The sequence below is a fragment of the Podarcis pityusensis genome, assembly GCF_964106645.2.
Source record: "Podarcis pityusensis genome assembly, chromosome: 10".
Taxonomy (NCBI): Eukaryota; Metazoa; Chordata; class Lepidosauria; order Squamata; family Lacertidae; genus Podarcis; species Podarcis pityusensis.
The window spans coordinates 10,292,440-10,317,237 of record NC_138035.1 but is presented as its reverse complement, the minus strand read 5'-3'; the positions used below and the strand labels follow the sequence as shown (position 1 = coordinate 10,317,237).

The window sequence follows — 24,798 nt, the reverse complement described above, 5'->3', positions numbered from 1 at the left end:
GTATCTACCATATTTTTTGCTCCATAAGACGCACCTGACCATAAGACGCACCTAGTTTTTAGAGGAGGAAAACAAGAAAAAAAATATTCTGAACGAAACTGTGGATGTATGATTTTTGTGGTTCATGCTGTGGCCACAGACATGATGTGCTGGTCCAGGGGGGAGGTTACCGTGGGGCGAGGTCCAGGACCTGAGTCGAGGGTCGGCAGACAGTCCTCCACGGGCGAAGCGGGGTCCACAGCGAGGAGCCGGGCAAGGACAGGAACTCTGGGGGAACCGGACTGGGTGCTGGCTGAAACAGCTCTTCAACGACGTTGCTCCCGCAACCTGGGACCAGGCCGACTGGCCTTTATCTTCTCTGAGGCCAGGGGCGGTTCCGGCCCCCAGGAGACCCGCCTCTCCTGGCCTTAAGGTGAGCACTCCTCCTGGGAGAAACCAGTTCCCTCCGCCTCTCTGCCCTGAGCCTCTGCAGTTCAGGAGAGGCTGAAGGGTTACTGGACCCAGAGGCAACCTCAGCCTCCCCTGAAGGCACTGAGTCCTCAACCACCTCCGGAGCCAGAGTGGATTCACCTGGTGCCTGCTCCTGAGGATCCGGCACAGGTGCAGGTGCTTCAGAATCAAGGCCCTGCCCCAGTTCAGCCAGCCCTGGAGGCGGGGACTCCTGTGCAGGCTGGGATTCCTCCGGTTCAGCCTCTGAATCGGATTCCCAGGCCATCACACATGATATATGATTTGACGGTGAGTTGCGGGTAGCCCAATGCAAAAATCCTGAGAATCCATGTGGATCCGTGCCATTGCGGCCCCATGAAACAGTGGATGTGTGGTTTTTTGATGCAGGCTATAGCCATGGACATGCTATGTGGTCTGATGATGAATTTGGGGTGACCCAAATGTACTTTTACCTCCCCTCTCCCAGGCAGCCTCCTTTATCTCTAGAGTCCCTTATCCCTCCCAATCGCTTGCCGATCAGCTGCTCAGCGGTTTTGTTTCAACACCCCCTTCCTTCTTTCTAAAAAAAAAAAAAAGGCATGATCTGCTTTTCGCCCCTGGGCAATTCGGCTCCAGGGACCACGCATTTGCTCCATAAGACGCACAGACATTTCCCCTTACTTTTTAGGAGGAAAAAAGTGTGTCTTATAGAGCGAAAAATACGGTACTTATCAGCATCCAGCCAGCCCCTGACAGGTACCTGGCATGGAAAGCTAGATGATGTCGCCCTCTTATTACCGAGATTCTAAAGCCATCCTGACATTGGGAATGGGTGGATTTTGGGTACAGACCCCAACATGAAGAAAAAGCTTCTCCTGAGGTTTACCGGTTATGGAACAGTTTCCACTCAGAAACTATCTAGCTTGAATAATCAGCAACTAAACACTCAGAATAGACTCCCCTCAAGAGACGATTCAAAGGACAAGCATGGCTTCCAAATACGAGGAAAGTTTAAATATCAAACATTTATTACACTTCTTATAATAAAAGCGTAAAAAAGCAACAACAGTTGAGTCGAGATTAGTCCTCAGGCTTTCTGTTTTCAAAATAGAGTTTTGCAACCTGTTTTTTTTTTTACAAGTGATCTGTGCAGTTTGCGTGCCAGAAGAGTCACTCCAGACATACAATCTTGATTCTTTCAAGGATGCAGTGTTACCATTCAGACGCAAACAAAATCTGCCACCAGCTGGCCAGCCAGAATTAAGTAAACCCACGCTGTCTCATCTGTGTGAGCACAGCTCAGGAGAACAAAATGCAACCAACAATGTAATCTTCTGTCAATCAAATACCCGACACCACACTACCAAGAAAAGGCCAAGAATGATGGAGAATCCCATGCGCATTATCACATTTGGATGCAATGGGATGGCGCCACCTTGTGGTCCTTATTTAAATGCATAATTGCCACAGACGCTCCACTTTTCCGGAAAACCAAAGATGGGTGCATCATTTGTGAAGAAGCATCCTTATTGCAGGTCTCTCAGTTGCCACTGTCCCCACCTTTCGGCTCAGCTCGCAATCCCCATTTAAACTGAAACCGGGTGGTCCAATGGTCTTGTCGTCGGATTCACTCTGAGGAAAGACCCTGACTGTTCCTGGTCGCTTGCAGGATGGTCAAAATCCACAGCCGGACACAGCAGCACCTGCAAAACCAAAGCAGAAAACCAAGATGCCAACTTAATTCTTATTTTATTTATACAGTGCCACTTTTAAACCAGGGAAATTTGTATTTAAATGTTTCAATGGGGTTGTTTTATTGTGTATCTTAATTAAGGCTTCATATTTTTAATATTTGTGTAATGTAGCCCATCTAGGAGAAGGACGACTCTGATCCTAAACTGTTGCAGCCACACTCATTTGTGAGAAAGGCTTCGGGACTAAAACCTGAGGTACAATCCATACTCGCTGCCTTGTGGGACAATTTTGGGAAAAGGAAATCCTATAGATTAAACCCTACCTACACAGATCAGATTAAAAACTTTAAAATATTCAAAAAATTTTTTTATTTACCTACCGTTTGTTATAATAAAACCTTTAAGCGACTAACAAAAAAAACCCCATTAAAATAATAAGAGACTGTTAAAAACAGGCATTTAAAATATAACAGTAAGCTTAGTAAAGGTAAAGGCAAAGGGACCTCTGACCATTAGGTCCAGTCGTGGCCGACTCTGGGGTTGTGGCGCTCATCTCGCTTTACTGGCTGAGGGAGCCGGCGTACAGCTTCCGGGTCATGTGGCCAGCATGACTAAGCCACTTCTGGTGAACCAGAGCAGCGCACGGAAACACCGTTTACCTGCCCGCCAGAGCGGTACCTATTTATCTACTTGCACTTTGACGTGCTTTCGAACTGCTAGGTTGGCAGGGGCAGGGACCGAGCAACGGAAGCTCACCCTGTCGCAGGGATTCGAACCGCCGACCTTCTGATCGGCAAGTCCTAGGCTCTGTGGTTTAACCCACAGCGCCACCCGCGTCCCTTAACAGTAAGCTTAAAACAAATTAAAACACATGCCGAGCAAATTTGATCACCACACTGACCAACCCATGGCCATCAAAAACGGATGGATTGTTCTGTAATTCTGACGCTGTTGCAGAAAGATTCAGCTTCATGGCATTCCCTGCATTGCCCCAATTTATTTAACCACCGTACAATCCTATACACGTCTATTCAGAAGCAAGTCCCATTGAGTTCAACAGGGGTTACTCGCAAGGTGCATAGGACTGTTTAGAGAACGTAATGCAAACATTCAGCAGAGTGCCTTGAAAGCTCACCCCCGGAAAAACAGGGTAGTTAACAATGTACCAACAGCTCTTCTTGGCTCCAGCACAAATGACTGTTTGTTCCTTTCTTGTCTACCTCCCAAAGTTGCACGTTCATTTGCAGAAAACGGAACAGTAGGAACTGCCCGTGTTTTAGTTACTGTTAAGGCTGCAATGGGCAGGAAGGCCGAGGGTGGGGGTGGGGAGGAGGCAGCCCCTGTGATGACCAGAAAGCTAAAGGGGAAATCCAAACACAGTGAACATCCTCCCATTTAAGGAGGAAGTGGGAGAGGATGGCAAACACCACAGTATGTAGTGCCTAAAGTCGTAAGGGGGAAAAAAGACTTGCAGGATCAGGCCAGTGAGCTACCGATTTCTCACAGTGGCCAAGCAGACACTCTAAGGCAGGGGTCAGCAAACTTTTTCAGCAGGGGCCGGTCCACTGTCCCTCAGACCTTGTGAGGGGCCGACTACATTTTTTTGGGGGTGGAAATGAACAAATTCCTATGCCCCACAAATAACCCAGAGCCACATTTTAAATAAAAGCACACATTCTACTCGTGCAAAAACACCAGACAGGCCCCACAAATAACCCAGAGATGCATTTTAGATAAAAGGACACATTCTACTCATGTAAAAACACACAGATTCCCAGACCGTCCACAGGCCGGATTGAGAAGGTGATTGGGCCGGATGCGGCCCCCGGGCCTTAGGTTGCCTACGCCTGCTCTAAGGGGAAGAATGGAAGCAGGATCTGAGCTTAATAGTTCGCTCCTGGCTTGCAATTTCCAGCAATTGGCATTCAGAGCTGACAGTGAATACAAAATGTAGCCATGAATTTGCCAAAAGATAAAGGTAAAGGGACCCCTGACCATTAGGTCCAGTCGTGACCGACTCTGGGGTTGCAGTGCTCATCTCACTTTACTGGCTGAGGGAGCCGGCGTACGGCTTCCGGGTCATGTGGCCAGAATAATTAAGCCACTTCTGGCGAACCAGAGCAGCGCACAGAAATGCCATTTACCTTCCTGCTGAAGCAGTAGCTATTTTAGCTACTTGCACTTTGACGTGCTTTCGAACTGCTAGGTGGGCAGGAGCTGGGACCGAGCAACAGGAGCTCACCTCGTCGCGGGGATTCGAACCGCCGACCTTCTGATCGGCAAGTCCTAGGCTCTGTGGTTTAACCCACAGTGCCACCCGCATCCCTGTGATGAATTTGCCTAATCCTCTTTAAAGCCGTCCAAGTTGGTGGGCATCTCTTGGGAGTGAGTTCCACTGTTCAACTATATGCTGTGTGAATAATTGCTCCCCCCTTCTGTCTGTCCTAAGTCTTGTTAAGCCAGTCAGTCAGTCCCTCTTTCCCAAGGAATTCTGGGAAATGGAGCACTGTGAGGGGAAATGGGGTCTCGGCACCCTTATCAAGCTACAGCTCCCAGGATCCTCTGGGGGAAAGACGTGACGCAGTGGTTCTCAACCTGTGGGTCCCCAGATGTTGTTGGACTGCAACTCCCATCATCCCTGAGCTCTGGCCTTGCTAGCTAGGGGTGATGGGAGTTGTAGTTCAACAACATCTGGGGACCCACAAGTTGAGAAAGGCTGATTTAAAGCAATATAATACTCCTGTCCTCCTAGTGGCGCAGCAATAAAAGGGCTTGCACATTTACAAAGCTAAGCAGAGTCTAGGGTGGTTTGAAACTGGGTGGGGGACTGAGTGTTGAGATTCTGGCATTGCAGGGGGTAGGACTAGATGACCCTTGGTGTCCCGGGAAGATCACCTCAGGGCTGCTAACACGGTGGTTTGTCTTCACCTGTGGAGACATACTCTATTGTCTCTTGAGACAGCTGGGGGCAAAAAACCCACCAAATTTCTTATTATTATTATTATACTCGAGTTTCTAAAGGTACGATTTCTAGGCAGGTTTTGCGCATTTCTCCTTCCAGAATGGGCAGCAAGCCTGGCATTTATTTCCTTGCGAAGGAAAGCAAAGGACTGCATGAATATTTGGTCTGCCCCTATTCAAGCCGTGCAGGAGCTGTATACTTTGCCCCCTCTGCCGCACTCCGCACTGCGAAGAATGGAGAGCTTTATTTCAAAGATAGGACCTGAAATCTAAGTGGGGTGGATAGCTCTTGGCGCCTGCTTGCAGCCAGACCTGATCAATGCGGATAAAGCTTTTGAGGTACTTGACCAGAAGTGAAGCCAAGAGTCCAGGTAAAAAAATAAAATAAAAGTCTCTACATCTCTTTGAGGAGCAGGAGGAAAAACTGAAGGGAAGTCTGTTCCAAGTATTTTCAGCTGAGTGAGCAAAGAACTATGATTAAGATCGACCTCAACCAATCCTTCACGTTCCAGAGGGCCCACTTGCACGCTGCTATATCTAAAATTTCTGCGGCTGATGTTTGTTTTAAACTGTTTTGCAGTGGTTCTCAACCTGTGGGTCCCCAGATGTTGTTGGACTACAACTCCCATCATCCCTGATGTTGGGAGTTGAATAGAATCCAAAAGGCAGCAGTCTGATTGGTCCTAGAACAATAGGATTCAGAATGCAGCAGTCTGATTGGTCCTAGAACAATAGGATTCAGAATGCAGCAGTCTGATTGGTCCTAGAACAATAGGGTCCAGAATGCAGCAGTCTGATTGGTCCACAGGAGCCACCCAATCCAGCTCCAGGTGGAAGTGAATCCGCAACCAGATTGGCTACAGGTGAATCCCGGAATTAGCCAATCACGTGGGTCCCATTGTGTAAATAATGTATATAAAGCAGATATTCTGGGGGAACTTCCATTCCTCCTCACCACTATGAGCTGAATAAAGAGCATGAAATCCACTCTCGACTCCGAGTATATTTCACCTGAGCTCTGGCCTTGCTAGCTAAGGGTGATGGGAGTTGTAGTTCAACAACATCTGGGGACCCCCAGGTTGAGAAAGGCTGGTTTTTAAGGCTCAATTTTTAATTGCCCTGGACAGAGTGAAGGTCTCTCTATACAGTAGACAGAGGCAGCGAGCCAACCACTGTCTACTGCAACTAGGAGGTCTCCTCCTCTTCCTTCCAGCTAGAATTTGTACATTGCCAAAGATCTGAATTTTCAATACAAACACACGCAGTCCCTGGAAACCGACAGGAGCGAGGTTAAACGACACAGACAACGATCAACTACCCTCGTTATGCCCTTTGACCATAATGTCATATGCAAACAGAGACATGGGATGCTACAAACACAACCTCCCCAGGGGCCCAAGTTGTGTTAGCAAAGGCCGAGAACAAAGACCTGCCGGGAAAATATTATGGATCTTTTCCTTTGAACTTGCAACGAAGGTCGTGGAGGACACTGAGCCGAGAGGAAGAGCTTCCTTGCCTGCTTTTGGGAACAGCAGGAAGATTTCGACCTGCCTGGTTACTGTCCATTGCCTGCATTGAGTGTTCCAATGTGGGGTGGGGATTTCCCCCCACTTTTCTTAAGATGGGTATTTCTTCCTTGCACCAATTCAGTGAGTCACCGCTGCTCATTTTATGGCGGAAAATTGAGAACCTCACAAGAGGTTCTATTCTATTTCATCCTTTGCCAACCAGATGCCCTGCAGAAGTTCTGGAACAGGAGGAGATACAGGGACCAGGAGTTGTCCTGCAAAATATCTGGAGGTTTTACTAGGATTTTAAAGGATGTTTGGCTTGCGCTGGATAGCAAAGCAATGCCCATTTTTAGAATCTTGTGCTTGATGCACACAAAATCAGCTGGACTTTCTTTTCCTTTTAGAAAATCTTTTCCTTTTACAAAGGCAAAGGGACCCCTGACCATTAGGTCCAGTCGTGGCCGACTCTGGGGTTGCGGTGCTCATCTTGCTTTATTGGCCGAGGGAGCCGGCATACAGCTTCCGGGTCAGGTGGCCAGCATGACTAAGCCGCTTCTGGCGAACCAGAGCAGCGCACGGAAACGCCGTTTACATTCCTGCCGGAGTGGTACCTATTTATCTACTTGCACTTTGACATGCTTGCGAACTGCTGCTTTCACACTGCTAGGTTGGCAGGAGCAGGGACCGAGCAACGGGAACTCACCCCGTCGCTGGGATTCGAACCGCTGACCTTCTGATCGGCAAGTCCTAGGCTCTGTGGTTTAACCCACAGCGCCACCTGCGTCCCTCTTTTCCTTTTAGCTTCTTTTTAAAAGAAAAGAGAAAGGGCAAGAGGGAGCATTTAACGCTGTGAAAATGTTGGGGAAATCCTCAGAAGGACTTCTGCAAACAGGACAGCCACTATCCCAGAGGGCAGAATCTCCGCATTGTGTACAACCACTTATTCAAAAGAAATCTCAGGTGACATCTGCACCATACATTTAAAGCAGCGTCGTGCCAGTTTTTGTAAGACATCCTGACTCCCAGTTCTGGGGGAAAGGTGGAATAAAAATGATAATAAAAAGATAACAGAATTAGGGACGTGGGTGGCGCTGTGGGTTAAACCACTGAGCCTAGGGCTTGCCAATCAAAAGGTTGGCGGTTCAAATCCCTTCGACGGGGTGAGCTCCCGTTGCTCGGTCCCTGCTCCTGCCAACCTAGCAATTTGAAAGCACCTCAAAGTGCAAGTAGATCAATAGGTACCGCTCCGGCGGGAAGGTAAATGGCGTTTCTGTGCACTGCTCTGGTTTGCCAGAAGCGGCTTTGTCATGCTGGCCACATGACCCGGAAGCTGTACGCCGGCTCCCTCAGCCAATAAAGTGAGATGAGCGCCGCAACCCCAGAGTTGGTCACGACTGGACCTAATGGTCAGGGGTCCCTTTACCTTTACCTTTTTAATTTGATGGGTCTTCTGTTCTCACCTGGTATTCTTTTTTTTATGAATAATTTTTTATTAACCGACCAATCACATCAAATCAAAGCAAATTACATAAATTCCAAATTACACAGCCGAATTTTAAATTTTTGTTGGGTGTACCCATATTCCAAGTTCCGAAGGGATCCAATCAACTTCTTGCTTCTTACTGCTGTTTTAATGTCCACAAATCTAACCTTATGATGTTCACAGTACTATCCAGTCCTTTCTTATTATTTTTCCACATCTCTTGTTGTTATTTTCATATATTTTTCCTTTCTCTTTGTGACCTCTGATAGTCTTCGCAAGCTGGTTAGAACAGTTTGCAATCCTGCGTGGATATTATTTTTTTTATCCAGTAGCCATATCCAGACGTTTTCCATATAACATCACTTCCATACATCAAAACAGTCTTAGCGTCGTTAATCTTCACCAATCTGCCTCCTTTCTCAAAACCTCTGAGGAGATTCACTAGGAATGCAGTCTGAAAACAAGTCCGTTCTTCCTACCGGCTATAAATCCTTTGGCAAGATGGCGACTCCGAATTAATTGCTGCGCCATTCCCAAAAGCTCTTATTGCTTCTCGGTCTCCATAAAGCATCCTTTTGGTTAAAGTTTATCTCCACACAGACCTTAATCATCCTGCTTGGGTCAGTTCAACCGACGGTTCTAATGAGGAGGGGTTCTTGTAAATCACATAGAAGGAAAGTAAAAAAGGTCCCCCCCCCCATTCAGCCCCGTTGTCAACATACCCCGCCTTTGGTGTATCTTCATCGTAAAATATTCCTGTTTCTCCAGCCCGTCTTCTTCTTTCGCAGAGGTCACTTAAATTAGCAGACTTCACTCCCCTTCTTCACTTGAAATATGTGCATTTGCTTCTTTTGTAATTAATTATTCCAAATTGCTGCAGCTAGTGCGCGATCAGAGACAGCGTCCAGGAGAGCCGAGGTCCACACGGGGGCATTCTGCCTAGGGCCCTCACCCCCTTCTTTCGAATTAGGGGGTGATTTATGGGCACAGCAGGCAAGGGCAGTGTTCCCTATTTCCTTGGGGCAACAAGCGAGGCTGCCTACTCCCATAACAGCCTCTTAATTACCCCGTGTGGGTCGGAGAGATGGTATTGTCGGCCATCTTCCAATGCGCCCCCTAGTTACCCCCCTCACCTGGTATTCTTCATCCCGCAAAGCTCGTGAGATTTCCATCACTCCACTGATTTCAAAGCTTTCTTTCTGCTTGTGCTTCTTCATGATCAAGCTGTCCACTACCCAGAACATAACAGCCTTAAAAAGAGAGAAAAACAAAGGGGGGGAACTATTAATACAGATGTACCTTGGTTATTGAACAGCTTAGTTCTCAAACGTTTTGGCTCCTGAACGCCACAATCCGGGAAAAGAGTGTTCCGGTTTGCGAATGTTCTTTGGAACCTGAACCTCCAACGGGGCTTCTGCGGTTTCCGATTGGCTGCAGGACCTTCCTGCAGCCAATCTGAAGCCACACTTTGGTTTCCGTATGTTTTGGAAGTCGAATGGACTACCAGAACAGATTCGGTTCGACTTCCGAGGTACAACTGTACTTGAAGAACAGAGGGACAGACATTAGGCTCTGTACTTCCAGGGCGGCAAAACGGAAATTCTTTGCAGAAGATAGGCTATACTTTGTTATTGCTGTTGTTCAGTTTTGGGTCCCCACTAAAATGTAAAGAAGATTCCATGTCAGGACAGTGGTACCTCAGGTTACAGATGCTTCAGGTTACAGACTCCGCTAACCCAGAAATAGTACCTCAAGTTAGGAACTTTGCTTCAGGATGAGAACAGAAATCGTGCTCTGGCAGTGCAGCGGCAGTAGGAGGTCCCATTAGCTAAAGTGGTACCTCAGGTTAAGAACAGTTTCAGGTTAAGAACGGACCTCCAGAATGAATTTCGCTCTATAGGATGCACCAGACCATAAGATGCACCTAGTTTTTGGAGGAGGAAAACAAGAAAGAAAATATTCTGAATCTCAGAAGCCAGAACAGCAAGAGGGATAGCTGTGCAGCCTGCATTCACTCCATAAGACGCACACACATTTCCCCTTACTTTTTAGGAGGGAAAAAGTGAGTCTTATAGAGCAAAAAATACGGTAAGTTCTTAACCCGAGGTACCACTGTCCAAAAAAAAAACTGCAAGAAAAGAACAAGCAGCACCCAGACACATAAAACAAAAGCCAGCGTTTTGGAGGGTGGAGCAAATCCATTCATGGTTCCCTGGCAGGACTTCAAGGAACTCCTTTACAAAAAGCAAAAGTTAAGAGTGACTGATCAGAAACAAAGCCATCCTGTGTTTCTTCTAAGCATTTAAACCGAACGCTCTCCTGCCACAGGGCTCTGACATCAGAGACATACCGCTGTAACAGGGGCATAGTGTAGGGGGTGCAAGAGAGGCTGTGGCCCCGGGCACAGATTTTTTAGGGGTTCGTGAAGCGGGCACCCTCATGCCTGGCGCTCCCGTTCTGGCATTGGGGAAACCAACGCTCACGGAGAGGAGCACCAGGCCATGCTGTGCTGGGGGCCTGGTGTGAGGGTTTGCACCTGCCAAGTGCTTCATCGGCTGCCCAGCAGGCGGCAGGGGGTGCAACATGTGGTTGTCGCTGTCCCCAAGCGGAATTGCAAGGCTCAATTCTGGGGAAGCTGGCGCGAGAAGGGCAAGACAGCCGTGCCAATCGGGGCTGGTGTGGCCTTGATGGGGGCTGGGCAGGCGACGTGGGCCCTGTTTGTGCCCTACCCCTGGCATGGGGTGCACACACACACACAACCGCACACACACACACAACCGCTCCACCGCTGCACTGTAAACTAAGAGACTATTATTTCTTGTGAACTGTAACGTCAGCACAAATACCGAGGGTAGAGGTAAAACTGAGTTTTGGTCAAGAAAACAGCTGCAACGCACTCAACTTATATGATCCCAAAACGCTTCGTTGCAAAATGATGACTGTCTCAGTGTGGAAAATGATAGCAAGAAATTAATTTATAATGAGCTCACATAGTAACACTACATGCCAAATCTTTCTACGCCCCTCCCCGGCTGATGGCTTCCTACTGCTCTGCCAGTTTTAACAGCAGATGAAAAGATTTCCCATAAATGCTCTACGTTTTCTTCTTTTAAACAACAACCACCGTACGATTTGTCATTTGATAGAACAAGCTGGGGTGCAGATAGCAGCTTCCTGGTTTTTTTTACTAGCATGTTTTTATAGCTCCGGTCCAATCCCCTTTAAAAATAATTCTGCTCTGTCAGATATGCAAAAAAGCCAGCACCCTTAAACCAGATACAGTGGTACCTCTGGTTACATACGCTTCAGGTTACATACGCTTCAGGTTACAGACTCCACTAACCCAGAAATAGTGCTTCAGGTTAAGAACTTCAGGATGAGAACAGAAATCGTTAGTGCTTCAGGTTAAGAACTTCAGGATGAGAACAGAAATCGTGCTCCGGTGGTGCCAGGAGGCCCCATTAGCTAAAGTGGTGCTTCAGGTTAAGAACAGTTTCAGGTTAAGTACGGACCTCCGGAACGAATTAAGTACTTAACCCGAGGTACCACTGTACCGTCATCACTACTTGTGCTTGTATTATATATCCTTTAGATTTTTGCAGACATGCAAAATGCCTGTTATTTTCCAAACTCTTGCTTCTTATTGAAGAGAATTTGAGAATGCGACTTTCTGGTTTTGTTGCCTTGCCAAGAGGTCTCTGGATTACGGAATCCGTGGGTTCTGGTCAGTCTCCTCCCACCTCTTTCCCCCAGGCCTCAGAGCAAAAAGAGAGGGGTATTTGTTCCTCTTCATCGGGGCAGACAATTAAAGGGCAAATCTTTTTAATGCTGCATTGAGCTTCCAACCTCAGCGTCAGCTTCCCAGCTTCAGAAAGAGCCAATTGCCATTGCTCTGTAGCAGACAGCCTGTTTTATATGCAGAAGATATTGATTGCTGGCACCTCCAGGTATGACTGAGAGCCCTGTCCGAAATCCCGGACAGCTATTGCCAGTCAGCATAGCAAATACTGACCTAAATTGACCCACGGTCTCCACTCAGCATAAAGAGGGTTTCCTATGTCATCATGAACCAGTAGATCACCAGTGTTGAAGCAATGATTCTTCAACATCAGTTCTGTTGGACTGGTCATGTTGTGCGGATACCTGATGATCGTCTTCCAAAGCAACTACTCTATTCCAAACTTAAAAATGGAAAGTGTAATGCTGGTGGTCAACCAAAGAGGTTTAAAGACTATCTCAAGGCAAAGCTTAAAAAATGTAGTATAAACACTGGCAACTGGGAAACACTGGCCTGCAAGCTCCAGTTGGAGAACAGCCTTTGCCAAAGGTGTCATGGGCTTTGAAGACACTCGAACTCAGGACGCAAGGGAGAAACGTGCTAGGAGGAAGGCACGCTTGGTAAATCCACACTGTGATCAGCTCCCGCCTGGAAACCAATGTCCCCACTGTGGAAGGACGTGTGGATCCAGAATTGACCTCCACAGTCACTTACGGACTCATTGTTAAAACTGTGTTTATGGAAGACAATCTTACTCGGCTACGAGGGATTGCCGAAGAAGAAGAATCAATAATGGACAAATCTGTCAATTTCAGTCTCTGTCTGTTTCTCATGTTCGTCTTTAACGCTCAGTTCTCCATCTCAGTTTGTGGAAATTTTATTTTTTTAACGTCTGCACAAAAATGCACCAGCACTTTTATCTGTAAGCCCCTTTTGAGTCCTGCCAGGGAAAAAGGCAGGGTATAAATAAATATAGTTTACATTTATATTTATTTAGTGCTAATTTATCCCTCACATTTTTAAAAGAGTTTGCCCTAGTAGACGCAGAGCCATAGCTAGGTGATCTTGCGCCCCTGGCAGAAAACGTCCAGATTGCTCCCCCCCAGCCAAGAAAAATAGGGGGAAACGCCCCCCCCCCCCACCGTGCATGTCATATAAAGACCCTCTATTAAAAACCTTTTCTTATGAGGCAATAATCAATATTTTTTATTTATAAACGTATTTATGGGCATATTCTAGTTGATTTTGCACCCAGCCCTCACATGCACCCATGGCGGGGGCCTTCCTCGACACCCCCTAGCTACGGCCCTGCGTGGATGTATTTTTGCAAAGCAATTTCACCCAATATAATGCACTTCCATTACACTGTTTTGCACAGATCTATGCATTTCTAATGCATACTTTGACCCAGGGCATGTACTTAATCTAGGCATTACGTGCTTGAAGAGAGCAAGTTCTGAAGGACGACCGCGTCTCAGCACACTTCCCCACCCCCGAGAAAGTGTGAATTAGGTATGTGTGCCTTTAAATATAACAGAATCAAATTTCTCCCCGACTCATACCTCCAGTCCACCTGGCTTTCCTCAGAGCCCAGCCACCACCTCATATTTCCAAAGGCTGAGGTCTTCCTCCACATCAGTATTTTATCACAGGGTGAAAATCCGCCCGCCCGCCCCCCGCTGCTTCAAGATTGCAGCCTCAAAACAGACAGAAAGCTCAAGATTTCCTCCCACAAGTTACTCACGTTGACTATAAAAGGGACCACAAGCATCACCAGCACCAGCTCCAACTGTGGATCAGGAATGTAGTTCAGAAGAATCTCTTGAAGCTGGAAAAGGCATAAAATACCATACACCTTTCAAAGAGATTAAATGTGTCTTGCATGCTTAATAAACAAGGTCTGGTCCATGTGATCCCCTTCAGATATTAGGTAGGACTACAAATCCCATCATCCCTACCCACACTATCTAGAGAGGAAAGGGTACATTTGCAGTTGAGGACATTCGTAAATGTGCCTTGCCAAGTCTGAAAACGTTACAACTGGCTTCGCGCAGAGTTGGTGAGTTTCAAGCCCAGCGTTTCAGGAAATCTAGACACCCAAGTTGTTCGCGATTTTCCTTTCATCTCACAATGATCTACAGATTTTAAAACTGCAGCCACGCATCACACTCAGCTGTCCCCAGCCCACTTGGGAATGCGTTCGCAAGAATGTGCGAATCAGGGATTCCTTCGTGGTGGTTAAAGGTAAAGGCCCCTGACCGTTAGGTCCAGGCGCAGACGACTCTCATCTCACTTTACTGGCTGAGGGAGCTGGTGTACAGCTTCCGGGTCATGTGAGCAGCATGACTGAGCCGCTTCTGGTGAACCAGAGCAGCACACAGAAACACTGTTTACCTTCCCGCCAGAGTGGTACCTATTTATCTACTTGCACTTTGATGTGCTTTCGAACTGCTAGGTTGGCAGGAGCTGGGACAGAGCAACGGGAACTCACCCCCTTGCGGGGATTCAAACTGCCAACCTTCTGATCGGCAAGCCCTAGGCTCTGTGGTTTAACCCACAGCACCACCTACGTCCTTATAGTTTTCCCTATTCCTTCCTTGCGAGCAGATCCGCTGGTTAAAAACAAACCCAGGGTTTCAGGTGTCTCGTCTGTTGCTCAAAGGAACGCATCACAAAGCTTATACCCAGAACAAACTTAGTTGGTCTCTAAGGTGCTACTGGACAGTTTTTTTTGTTTTTTTACAAATTCACCCATTAGCCATGCATGAAAGTATGGGCGACTCCACTGAATCTAACCCAAGAAGTATCTCTAGAGCAGGGGTCAGCAAACTTTTTCAGCAGGGGCCGGTCCACTGTCCCTCAGTGGGGGGCTGGACTATATTGGGGGGGGGGAATGAACAAATTCCTGTGCCCCACAAATAACCCAGAGATGCATTTTAAATAAAAGCACACATTCTACTCATGTAAAAACACACTGATTCCCTGACCCTCCGTGGGCCGGATTGAGAAGGCGATTGGGCCGGATCCAGCCCCTGGGCCTTAGTTTGCCTATCCATGCTCTAGACTAAGGCTACCCATGCTCTAGACTAACAGTATCATACCGCTTTAAGCAGTTAGGGCTGGGAATTCTGGGAATTGTAGTTTAAGAAGGGTGCTGAGAGTTGTTTGGAGACCCCCTCCTCCCCTTACAGACCTACAATACCCAGAGTTCCCTAGAAAAAGGGATTGTTTGTTTCGCCACTCAGAACACTGTAGCTCCCTTATCCAACGATAGTTCCCAGGATTCTTTGGGGGAAAGCTTTGGGACGGCTTGTTCCCCTCCCTGTCCTCAGGCCAAGCCTTTTCTGCCTCCTCTTTTGGAATAGTTAACATACACCTTTCTTACCTTCGTCCAGCCAGGAATGAGCAAGACAAGGCCAACTGTCGTCTTCTCAAAGACCATAATCAACAGGTAGAGGATGCACTGCCCAATCCAAGCAGCTGCTTGTGGAGGATCACCTGGAAGAAAACGAAACGATGGAGGTGAACCCCAAGTCCGTGGACCTATAAAAGAATCGGCAAAGCTGACAAGGAAGCCAATCACCCAATAGCACTCAACAACCACCAGCCGCTTTTTCCTTTACACTGATGCATATCTGCAATAGCCATTGTAGTACAGTGGTTAGAGTGTTGGACTAGGACCTCGTAGAGCAGGGTTCAAATCTCCACTCAGTCCACTGGGTGCACTCGGGCCCAGACACTTACTCTCAGTCTAACCTACCTCACAGGGCTGTTGTGAGAATAAAGTGGGGAGAACGACTATGTAAGTGTCAGGACTGGGCAGAGGAGGAATGGTGGAGACCCCCCCTCCCCCAGCCTGAACCTTCCAGAGAAGAAGAGAACAGTTCAGAATTATAACAGGGGTTTGAGGGAGGTCACAGTTCAGAGGCAGATGAGGGGGAAAGCTGGGAAATAATGGGAGGAGGAGGAGGAGAAGGAGAGAAGAAGAAGAGCTTGGATTTGATATCCCGCTTTATCACTACTCGAAGGAGTCTCAAAGCGGCTAACATTCTCCTTTTCCCTTCCTCCCCCACAACAAACACTCTGTGAGGTGAGTGAGGCTGAGAGACTTCAGAGAAGTGTGACTGGCCCAAGGTCACCCAGCAGCTGCATGTGGAGGAGCGGGGAAGCGAACCCGGTTCACCAGATTACGAGTCTACCACTCTTAACCACTACCACCACACTGGTGGAGAGGGAGGAAGAGGAAGAGGAAGAGGAAGCACCAGTGGGGCGACAGCTGACGGACACAGTGTCTTTAGAAAGCATTCCAGACCAGCCCCCTCTCCCAGCACCCAGCAAGCCTTGAAAGCAGGAGAGCAAAAAGCTCAAAGGCAGAGGGCACTTTTCAGCACCCATAGAGATGCTGAATGAGGAAGTGCAAGAGACACCATCAAAATCTTAGGGAGATTCTGGGCCCTTGGAGAGTCTCCTATCTTGAGGATCTGAAACACCAGAAGCTGTGAGGGTTTGCTGGCATGTAACCAGCCACCCTGAATTATGTAGGCAGGACGAGTGAGAAGAACATTGTAAGCAGCAAGAAATGAGAATTTATTCAGGCATTCTGAAATGATTGTGTTATGAAGAAAAGCGTTCAGCCTCGTTCAAAAGAAAATCCAGATGTTCTCTTGCGGGGATAAAAAGACGGTTGCTACATTTCCAAAAGTTACGTAAGATTTAGAAGCAACCCAGTGGCTCACTGACGTCAACCCTTTGCACAAAGAGCAAATTCTGGAGAGTCAGTGCACTGGTGTGGAGACCAGCGCTGCAGAGACTTGGGTTCAAGTGGGTGCCGAGTTTTGCGCGAGAAGCCATGCACCTTCCTTGCCCTATTTTGCTCTGCGAGAGAAAGAAGACAATGCCCTTATATGTTTCACAGCACAATTCACTGTTGGTGCTGACCTTTAAAGCCCTTAATGGCTTCTGCCCTGTCTACCTGAAGGAGCGTCTCCACCTCCATCATCCAGCCCGGACACTGAGGTCCAGCTTTGAGGACCATCTGGCGGTTCACTTGCTGCGAGAAGTGAAGCTACAGGGAACCAGGCTGAGGGCCTTCTCGGTAGCAGCACCCTCTCTGTGGAATGCCCTTCCGTCAGATGGCGTAACTATATAACCCTTAGAAGACATCTGAAGGCAGCCCTGTACAGTGGTACCTCGGGTTACATACGCTTCAGGTTACAGACTCTGCTAACCCAGAAATAGTACCTCGGGTTAAGAACTTTGCTTCAGGATGAGAACAGAAATTGTGCTCTGGCGGCGCGGCGGCAGTGGGAGGCCCCATTAGCTAAAGTGGTGCTTCAGGTTAAGAACAGTTTCAAGTTAAGAACGAACCTCTGGAACGAATTAAGTACTTAACCCAAGGTACCACTGTATAGGGAAGTTCTCAATGTTTGAGGTTTTATTATGTTTTATGTGTGATGGAAGCTGCCCAGAGTGGCGGGGGCAACCCGGTCAGATGGATGGGGTTCAAATAATATTATTGTTATTGTATCTGGCCCCGCCCATTATCTCCCCCCCAATAATTTTTTTTTTTACATATTCTTTCTTTCCATACATTCATCAATATATAAACCTTTTTGCTCTGCCGAGCTGTGACCTCCCTCCCTCCCTTCAGTTGATATCCCTTATCACTTTCTTTTCACGTATTTTATCATCACATTTTATCTATTTTACAGTGTAGGAGTTACTTCAATCCTGCTAGTGTTTTTAAGCTTTTGCAGCTGTCCTTCAAATACTCAATAAATTTACTCCAATTGTCCTGGAATCTCTGGTCATCCTGGTTCCAAATCCTTCCGGTCAGTTTGGCTAGTTCCGCATAGTCTGTCATTTTCGACTGCCACTCCACAATGGTAGGAACTTCTTGTGATTTCCAATTAGAAATTGGCCTCAACCATTATCAGCAAATGGCCCTCAGAACATTGCCCAGAAGGTTAATGTGGCCCTCAGTCTGAAAAAAGATTCCCTGCCGCTGAAGGATGTAATGACATTAACATCATTCAGGCATTGCACAAAACACAGACAGAGGCTCAAATGGTCAGGGTCATGGGCAAAAAACCCCCCTTGTCTTCCATGGCCGTGAGAGAGAACAAATGGATTGTTTCCTTTCTGCACTTGAACTCTGCTTCTCTTGAGCTCATCATCTACTCCCTGCCAGTGCGCAGTGACCCTTGAAGAAGAAAAGGTTAGCTAACAGGAAAAAAAGAAAGACAGACAAACCCACAACAAAACTACAGGGTCCTTTAAACATCTCGCAGCTGTTCCAACGCCACTAAACATTTCCAGATGCAACCTCAAGCTCGGGTGCAAATGATGTGCTGTGTAAATTAAAAAAACCAGCATAGCTGCCCACCTGCTACTGCCAATTGGGATGGGAAAAGCACTGCAGATACAACCAAGTTCTCTCTCTGCTTGCAACCACATAAAACAACTTTTGCACCCCTCAAAACGGTCAGTTATCCACTGCGGCATCAGCGCAAAGAACAGATGTCCCCAAAGATCTGAACACTGGAAGAGAAGGGGGATAATGAAGATTTAGAGGCACGAAGACATCTGCAAAATATTTTCTTGCGAAAAAGAAGAGGGTTGCAAATGAAGTGTTTATGGGAGAATTTATAGGCCAGGGTCCAGAAGAAATGGGGGAAATTAGTTTGCATGCCTGAGGGAGCTCTGGGTTTCTGTTTCTTCAATACCAGTCCTGCTGGCCTCCCTTCCCAGTGCAGGGTACGGTGTTTGGGGATCTAGGGCGGACCCCCAAACTGTTTGTGTGATGTGCCAGTGGGGGGGTGTTATTCCAGGGCAATTGAAAATCCCACAGGACTGGAGGCCTTTGTGTTTGGCTAGGGATGGAGAATTCTGCCTGGGCTGCCTTTTTAAGCACATTGACCTAATTACGACCTCCTGCACTAATGATACCTGGGCTGGAACAAATTACCCTTTGGATTCTGCACATTTTGCAAAATAGTCAGTTGTTTTTATTTATTTTTTAAAGGACCAAAATACATCTAAAAAACACTGCATTTTAGGACAAAATGCATCAAGACCATGGGCAGGCAAACTAAGGCCTGGGGGCCGGATCCGGCCCAATCACCTTCTAAATCCGGCCCCCAGACAGTCTGGGAATCAGCGTGTTTTTACATGAGTAGAATGTGTGCTTTTATTTAAAATGGATCTCTGGGTTATTTTGGGGGCATAGGAATTAGTTTATTTTTTCCCTTCAAAATATAGTCCGGCCCCCCACAAGGTCTGAGGGACAGTGGACTGGCCCCCTGCTGAAAAAATGTGCTGGCCCCTGGCCAAGACGGACAGACAGAAAGAGCTTTTTACCACAGATATTTTGGAATAAATCTGCATTCCCTTGCCCCCAAATCTTTCTTTTAAATCTTTGGTGGGTTCACACCAATCCAATTCCCATTAACAGAGGTGTCCGACAGGGTTGTATATTGGCTCCATTCCTGTTCAACTTGTTCATAAGCGATATGAGGACTCCCCTAATAGAGGCTCAAGAAAGGATTCATGCACCCCGCCTAGCACTTTATCGCTGCCCTTTGTTACTGTATGCGGATGACGCAGTCATCCTTTCCTTTTCTAGAGTAGGTCTCAGGAGGGCCTTAAAAAATTTTGGATCGTACTGTAACGCAAATTCCCTTACAATTAATTATGGAAAATCTAAGATCCTAATTTTCTCAAAGAGCCGGAAACTCCATAATTGGAGAATTGATGGGAGAGTCATCGAACAAGTCTATAGATTCCAATACTTGGGAGTTTGGTTACAACATAACCTTAGATGGAAGGCCCATGTAGCCTATGTTACAAATAGAGCCAAAGCTATCTCCTTGGCGATCTTGCGATTCTTCTTCACCGATGGGGCCCTTCATATCCCATCGGCGTTGAAAGTCTTCAAGGCCAAGGTGATCCCGACAATTGCCTATGCCATCTCAATTTGGGGGACTTTTGTCAATCTATCTCACCTAGAGGTTATTCAAAATCAGTTTTTAAGAGGGATATTGAAACTGCCCAACTGTGTAAGTAATACAGCGTTACGCATGGAACTTAATACTGTATCCCTGGAAAACGCTCTGTGGAAGCACATACTTTGTCACTGGTTATCTCTATGGCACAATCTCCCAAACTTGTACTTGATACAATGTATGTGGAGAGATGATTTCCAGAGCCCATGGGTAAAAAATTTACAGCTGAAAATAACGGCAATGGGAATCTCCCCATCCAAATTACTAGAGCAGGACATAGTTCCAGCTAAAAGAACAGTAACCTGTAAACTAGAGGAGATGGACTTGCAGCAGAAAATGGTCTTGGGCAATGGTACCTGCTCGCCTCTAAACCTTGGTTTATCACCCCTCTTAAGGCTCCCAAACTATTTGAATTCCTTAACTTCTTCGGCTCATAGATATGCCTTTGTAAAGGCAAGATTCAACACCTTCCCATCGAACATGCTGAGAAATAGATTCTCCAATGGACAGATATCGCTCTTATGTGATTGTAATTGTGGGGCACCGGAATCGTTGCATCACATAATTTTTGACTGTGCTTTTCACTCATCGGCCAGGAGCAAGTTTCTTGCCCAATATCTAAAGGGAATTGCCGATGATACGAATGAAGCCAAACTGAGATATCTATTAAATGATGATGACCCCCTAAGATCACTCACGGTTGCCAGATTCTTGATCAGTGTCCTATCCCTAAAGAAGAGAAACGGACTCCTGTGTGGCTCGGAAAATCCCTTTAAACCATGATCTATGTTTTAGGATGTAACTAGGTGAATCACCATTGATGTCTTCTATTGATTTGTGAGCAGATGGTGATGGTTATGTTACAAATTTATTGCAACGTATGATGTTGGTCTTTTGTTTTTGTTCTGCTTTGGTTCTTGTCTGTTTTTTGTAAGTTTTGACGGTTTTAAATTTGGAGGTTCAAGTACATTATGTTGGTATGGGAAACTGTCGTGTGACGGGCCAATGGCCGTAATAAAGATCAATCCAATTTGGTGGGTTCTTTTTCTCTTTTTTGAATTGTTTGGTTGTGTACTTTTCCGGTCTGTATTTCTGTTTTTTATTTGCATCTGCGTCTGTAGAGCCAATATTCTTTCATCCATCTCTTCATAAACATAAGGGCTAGAAACCTGTTTCCTGTATGTCTGTATTATATGTGGAAAGAATGAAAGCTAACATCCTCAGGAAGCTGAGTTACGTTCTGTGCTTATAAGTGCTTCTGACACTCCTAAGGAATCGCAGCACATTCTACAAAACATCCCTGGCCAGTGCCAATAGTCAAAGTGTCTATTTGCAAAATTAGAAATATGTCACAGAAATATGGCACACTAAATAGCCAAAAACCGCCCACAAGTTATAATTCACTTGAACCTTTTCTTGGCTCCTTTTCCAAATGCAATGTCTAAAAAGGAGCATGCACAAAAGGCTTAAAAACCCAACCAACCCACATACCTTAAAACAGATACAAGAACAAAAGCAGAAAGCAGTAAGACCTGCAAGAAAAATTGCTATTGATAACTGTTTTGTTATCCAAGCTGATGGAGCAACTAAAATTCACCTTAAATGACCAACCAGTTTATTATGCCACAAGTGTAAGGAAACTACAGTGGTACCTCAGGTTACATACGCTTCAGGTTACAGACGCTTCAGGTTACAGACGCTTCAGGTTACAGACTCCGCTAACCCAGAAATAGTGCTTCAGGTTAAGAACTTTGCTTTGGGATAAGAACAGAAATTGTGCTCCGGCGGCGCGGCAGCAGCAGGAGGCCCCATTAGCTAAAGTGGTACCTCAGGTTAAGAACAGTTTGGGGTTAAGAACGGACCTCCGGAACAAATTAAGTACTTAACCCGAGGTACCACTGTAGAGTTCTGCAGAGCACATACCATAATACTATGGTTCCCCCATGGACCACTTGAAAATTGCTGAGGGTCTTGGTGGACCCCTTCATAATTCTTCCGCTCACTGTAGCAACTGTAATGTGCCGTGCTAGATGATGCATGATTTTTAATTGTATTTTTCCAGACACACTGCGGGAAACCTGGATGATGCTCACAGGCCACAGTTTAGGAACTGCTGCCCCCAATGAACTTGCTGCCTTTAAGGCACCACAAGGTTAAAAGGTAAAGGGACCCCTGACCATTAGGTCCAGTCGTGGCCGACTCTGGGGTTGCAGCGCTCATCTTGCTTTATTGGCCGAGGGAGTCGGCGTACAGCTTCCGGGTCATGTGGCCAGCATGACTAAGCCGCTTCTGGCAAACCAGAGCAATGCATGGAAACGCCGTTTACCTTCCCACTGGAGTGGTACCTATTTATCTACTTGCACTTTGACGTACTTTCGAACTGCTAGGTTGGCAGGAGCAGGGACCGAGCAACGGGAGCTCACCCCGTTGCGGGGATTCGAACCACCGACCTTCTGATCGGCAAGTCCTAGGCTCTGTGGTTTAACCCACAGCGCCACCCGCGTCCCTGCCACCAGGTTACTGCATTATTATTTATCCGCTTCTACTGTAGCAGGCGATCACAGCTTCCCCTCTGGAAATTAGTAACTGAAAACATTTTGACCTGCCAGTAAAAATGCAGCCAAGGGCCTGTTGGGGGCTTCACTCAAGATTCACTTGCCCAAGCCCCCCCCCCCCCGGAACAAAAGCGTGCATTAGCAATGACAAATTTGGAAGATATTGAGAAAGCCGAACAGAGTTAACAGCCCCTAGACAGCAAACCATATGAGTTTTAGCCAGGTCAATCAGCAAACTGCTCCATAGTTTCTTCTGCACTTAGCAGGAGGAGAAATTGATTCAGCAACTCATTTCCAAGCAGGGCTGTCTATATTCTATAGATACGCTCTTATTATTATTTTTTTTTAAATGCACGGAGCTCTGCTTGAAACTGGAATGGCTGGCCCGTGTAAAAATGCGGCCCATCCCGTTCCTTGAGTTGGGCTGCGAGGAAGCAGACTGTTTCTGGCAGAGACTGAAAAAGAAGCTGAGACGAAACCGCATGTTTTTCAAAGTCAAGAGTCCGAGCCAGCCCCCAAAATATCATCTCTCCCCAAAGGCTGCACATGCATCAAGTGGAAAGAGGGATGAGACAGAGGAAAGGCAGGGAAAGGGTTTGTTTAGCATGCAGGCCTTCCTAAGAAACAAGGGCTGCTGCTTTTAGACTTTGGAGAAGCGAAATCCAATGGCATCTGTAAGAGAAATGATGGAAAAGTCACTGGGCCATCTTCCTAGTTCATCCCTGTTGTTGAGTGTCAAGGGCCGGGCAGAGAAGAAGCAGGACGCTCCACTACCAATGGCTGTGTCCGCACTAAACCTTGGCACAACTTTTACTGAGATGGCAACAAGTGGAAGATCTCTGGGACAACGTAAGCGAAACACTTTTTGAGCCGTTAAAGGTGTGTTTATGCAGTTTTTAAAAATTGGGAAATGATATATAATGAGTTGAAGAAAATGTTTAAAATGACATTTCTTTAAAAAACCAGAAGCATTTTTGTTAGGGATTGTAGGACAAGACCTGCCACGGAAAACAAAGAATTTATTTATGTATGCAACAACAGCGTCTTGATAGCACAAGGATGGAAGAATGAGGAAACCCCGACAAAAGAACAGTGGCAAGAGAAATTGACAAACTATGCAGAATTGGCTAAACTGTGATACAAGGACAACTGTGACTTTTCACAAACTATTTAAAAAGAACAAAATGAACTGGACTCCTTGGCAGGTTTTGAATAAACATACACAAATTTATTGATTGATAACATGGTAGACAGATAATGGAAGGACTTGTATAATTTTATATTATGCAGAGAATAATATGTGCTGAGAAATCAGAGGAGAGGAGAAATCAGAGAGGAGCTGAGGGAAGTCTTTGGGGGAGGGGAGGGAGGGTTTGAGGGGAAAGGGGGGAAAATAATGAATATGATACGTTTTGATATGTTGAAAATGCTAATAAAAACATTTATTAAAAAAAATAAAATAAAGGTGTGTTTATGCAAAATACAACAGAATGGAATGGTCTCTCTCGGGAGGCTGTGGGCTCTCCATCCTTGGAGGTTTTTAAGCAGAGGTTGGATGGCCACCTGTCAGGGATGCTTTAGCTGAGATTCCCCTGCATTGCAGGGGGTTGGACTAGATGACCCTCAGGGTCCCTTCAGACTCTACAATTCAATACGTAATGAAATAAGAGGAGCCTGCTGGGTCGGGGCAACCAGTGACTACTCATTAGGGCAAACTGGGCACTTAATAATAATAATAATAATAATAATAATAATAATAATAATAATATTTTTTTATTTATACCCTGCCTATCTGGCTGGGCCTCCCCAGCCACTCTGGGTGACTTCCAACAAAATACAGTCGTACCTCAGGTTGGAGTTGCGTTACTTCCGGGTTTTGCCGCTTGCGCAGACGCTCAAAATGACGTCATGCGCATGCGCAGAAGTGGCGAATTACAACCTGCACATACACAGACACGCAGGTGCGGGTTGCGTTTGCTTCAGGATGCGAACGGGGCTCTGGAACGTATCCCGTTCGCATCCAGAGGTAGCACTGTATTAAAATACAAGAATGCATCAAACATTAAAAGCTTCCGTAAGCACTGCGCCCCACCAGCCTTAGACCTCTCAGCCAGCTCCCACCTTCCTGCCGTCTTACTTACGACCAGTCGGGAGGGTTTTAACACAGGAAATGGCCTTATATGAAATCCGGCCACATCTAGCTCAGAATGGCCTTCACTGACTGGCAGCGGGGCAAGTCTTCACAAAGGCAATTCCTAGCCCTACCTGAAAGTGCCGGGACTTGAACCCAGGACCTTGCGCCTGCAAAGCAGATGCTCTACCACTGAGCTATGGGCCTTTCCGGCAGACGGCTCTGCCTGTGGCTGGCTCTGGCGCCCCCTGCT

At 46.6% G+C, this 24,798-nt stretch overlaps 1 protein-coding gene across 1 annotated transcript in view; it reads right to left on the bottom strand.

The window, feature by feature from the left end:
- Positions 1-1,439: 1,439 nt before the first annotated feature.
- The window catches only part of LOC308457811 (store-operated calcium entry regulator STIMATE-like), a gene marked incomplete at its 5' end in the record, with an annotated part of 41,175 nt that continues 17,816 nt past the window's right edge, over positions 1,440-24,798 (bottom strand). Inside the window, 4 exons of the mRNA XM_080971982.1 lie at positions 1,440-2,132; positions 9,212-9,328; positions 13,601-13,684; positions 15,242-15,354. Coding sequence (XP_080828108.1) covers positions 2,016-2,132; positions 9,212-9,328; positions 13,601-13,684; positions 15,242-15,354 — 431 coding nt within the window. The 3' untranslated portion in view covers positions 1,440-2,015. The remainder of the gene's footprint in view (positions 2,133-9,211; positions 9,329-13,600; positions 13,685-15,241; positions 15,355-24,798) is intronic.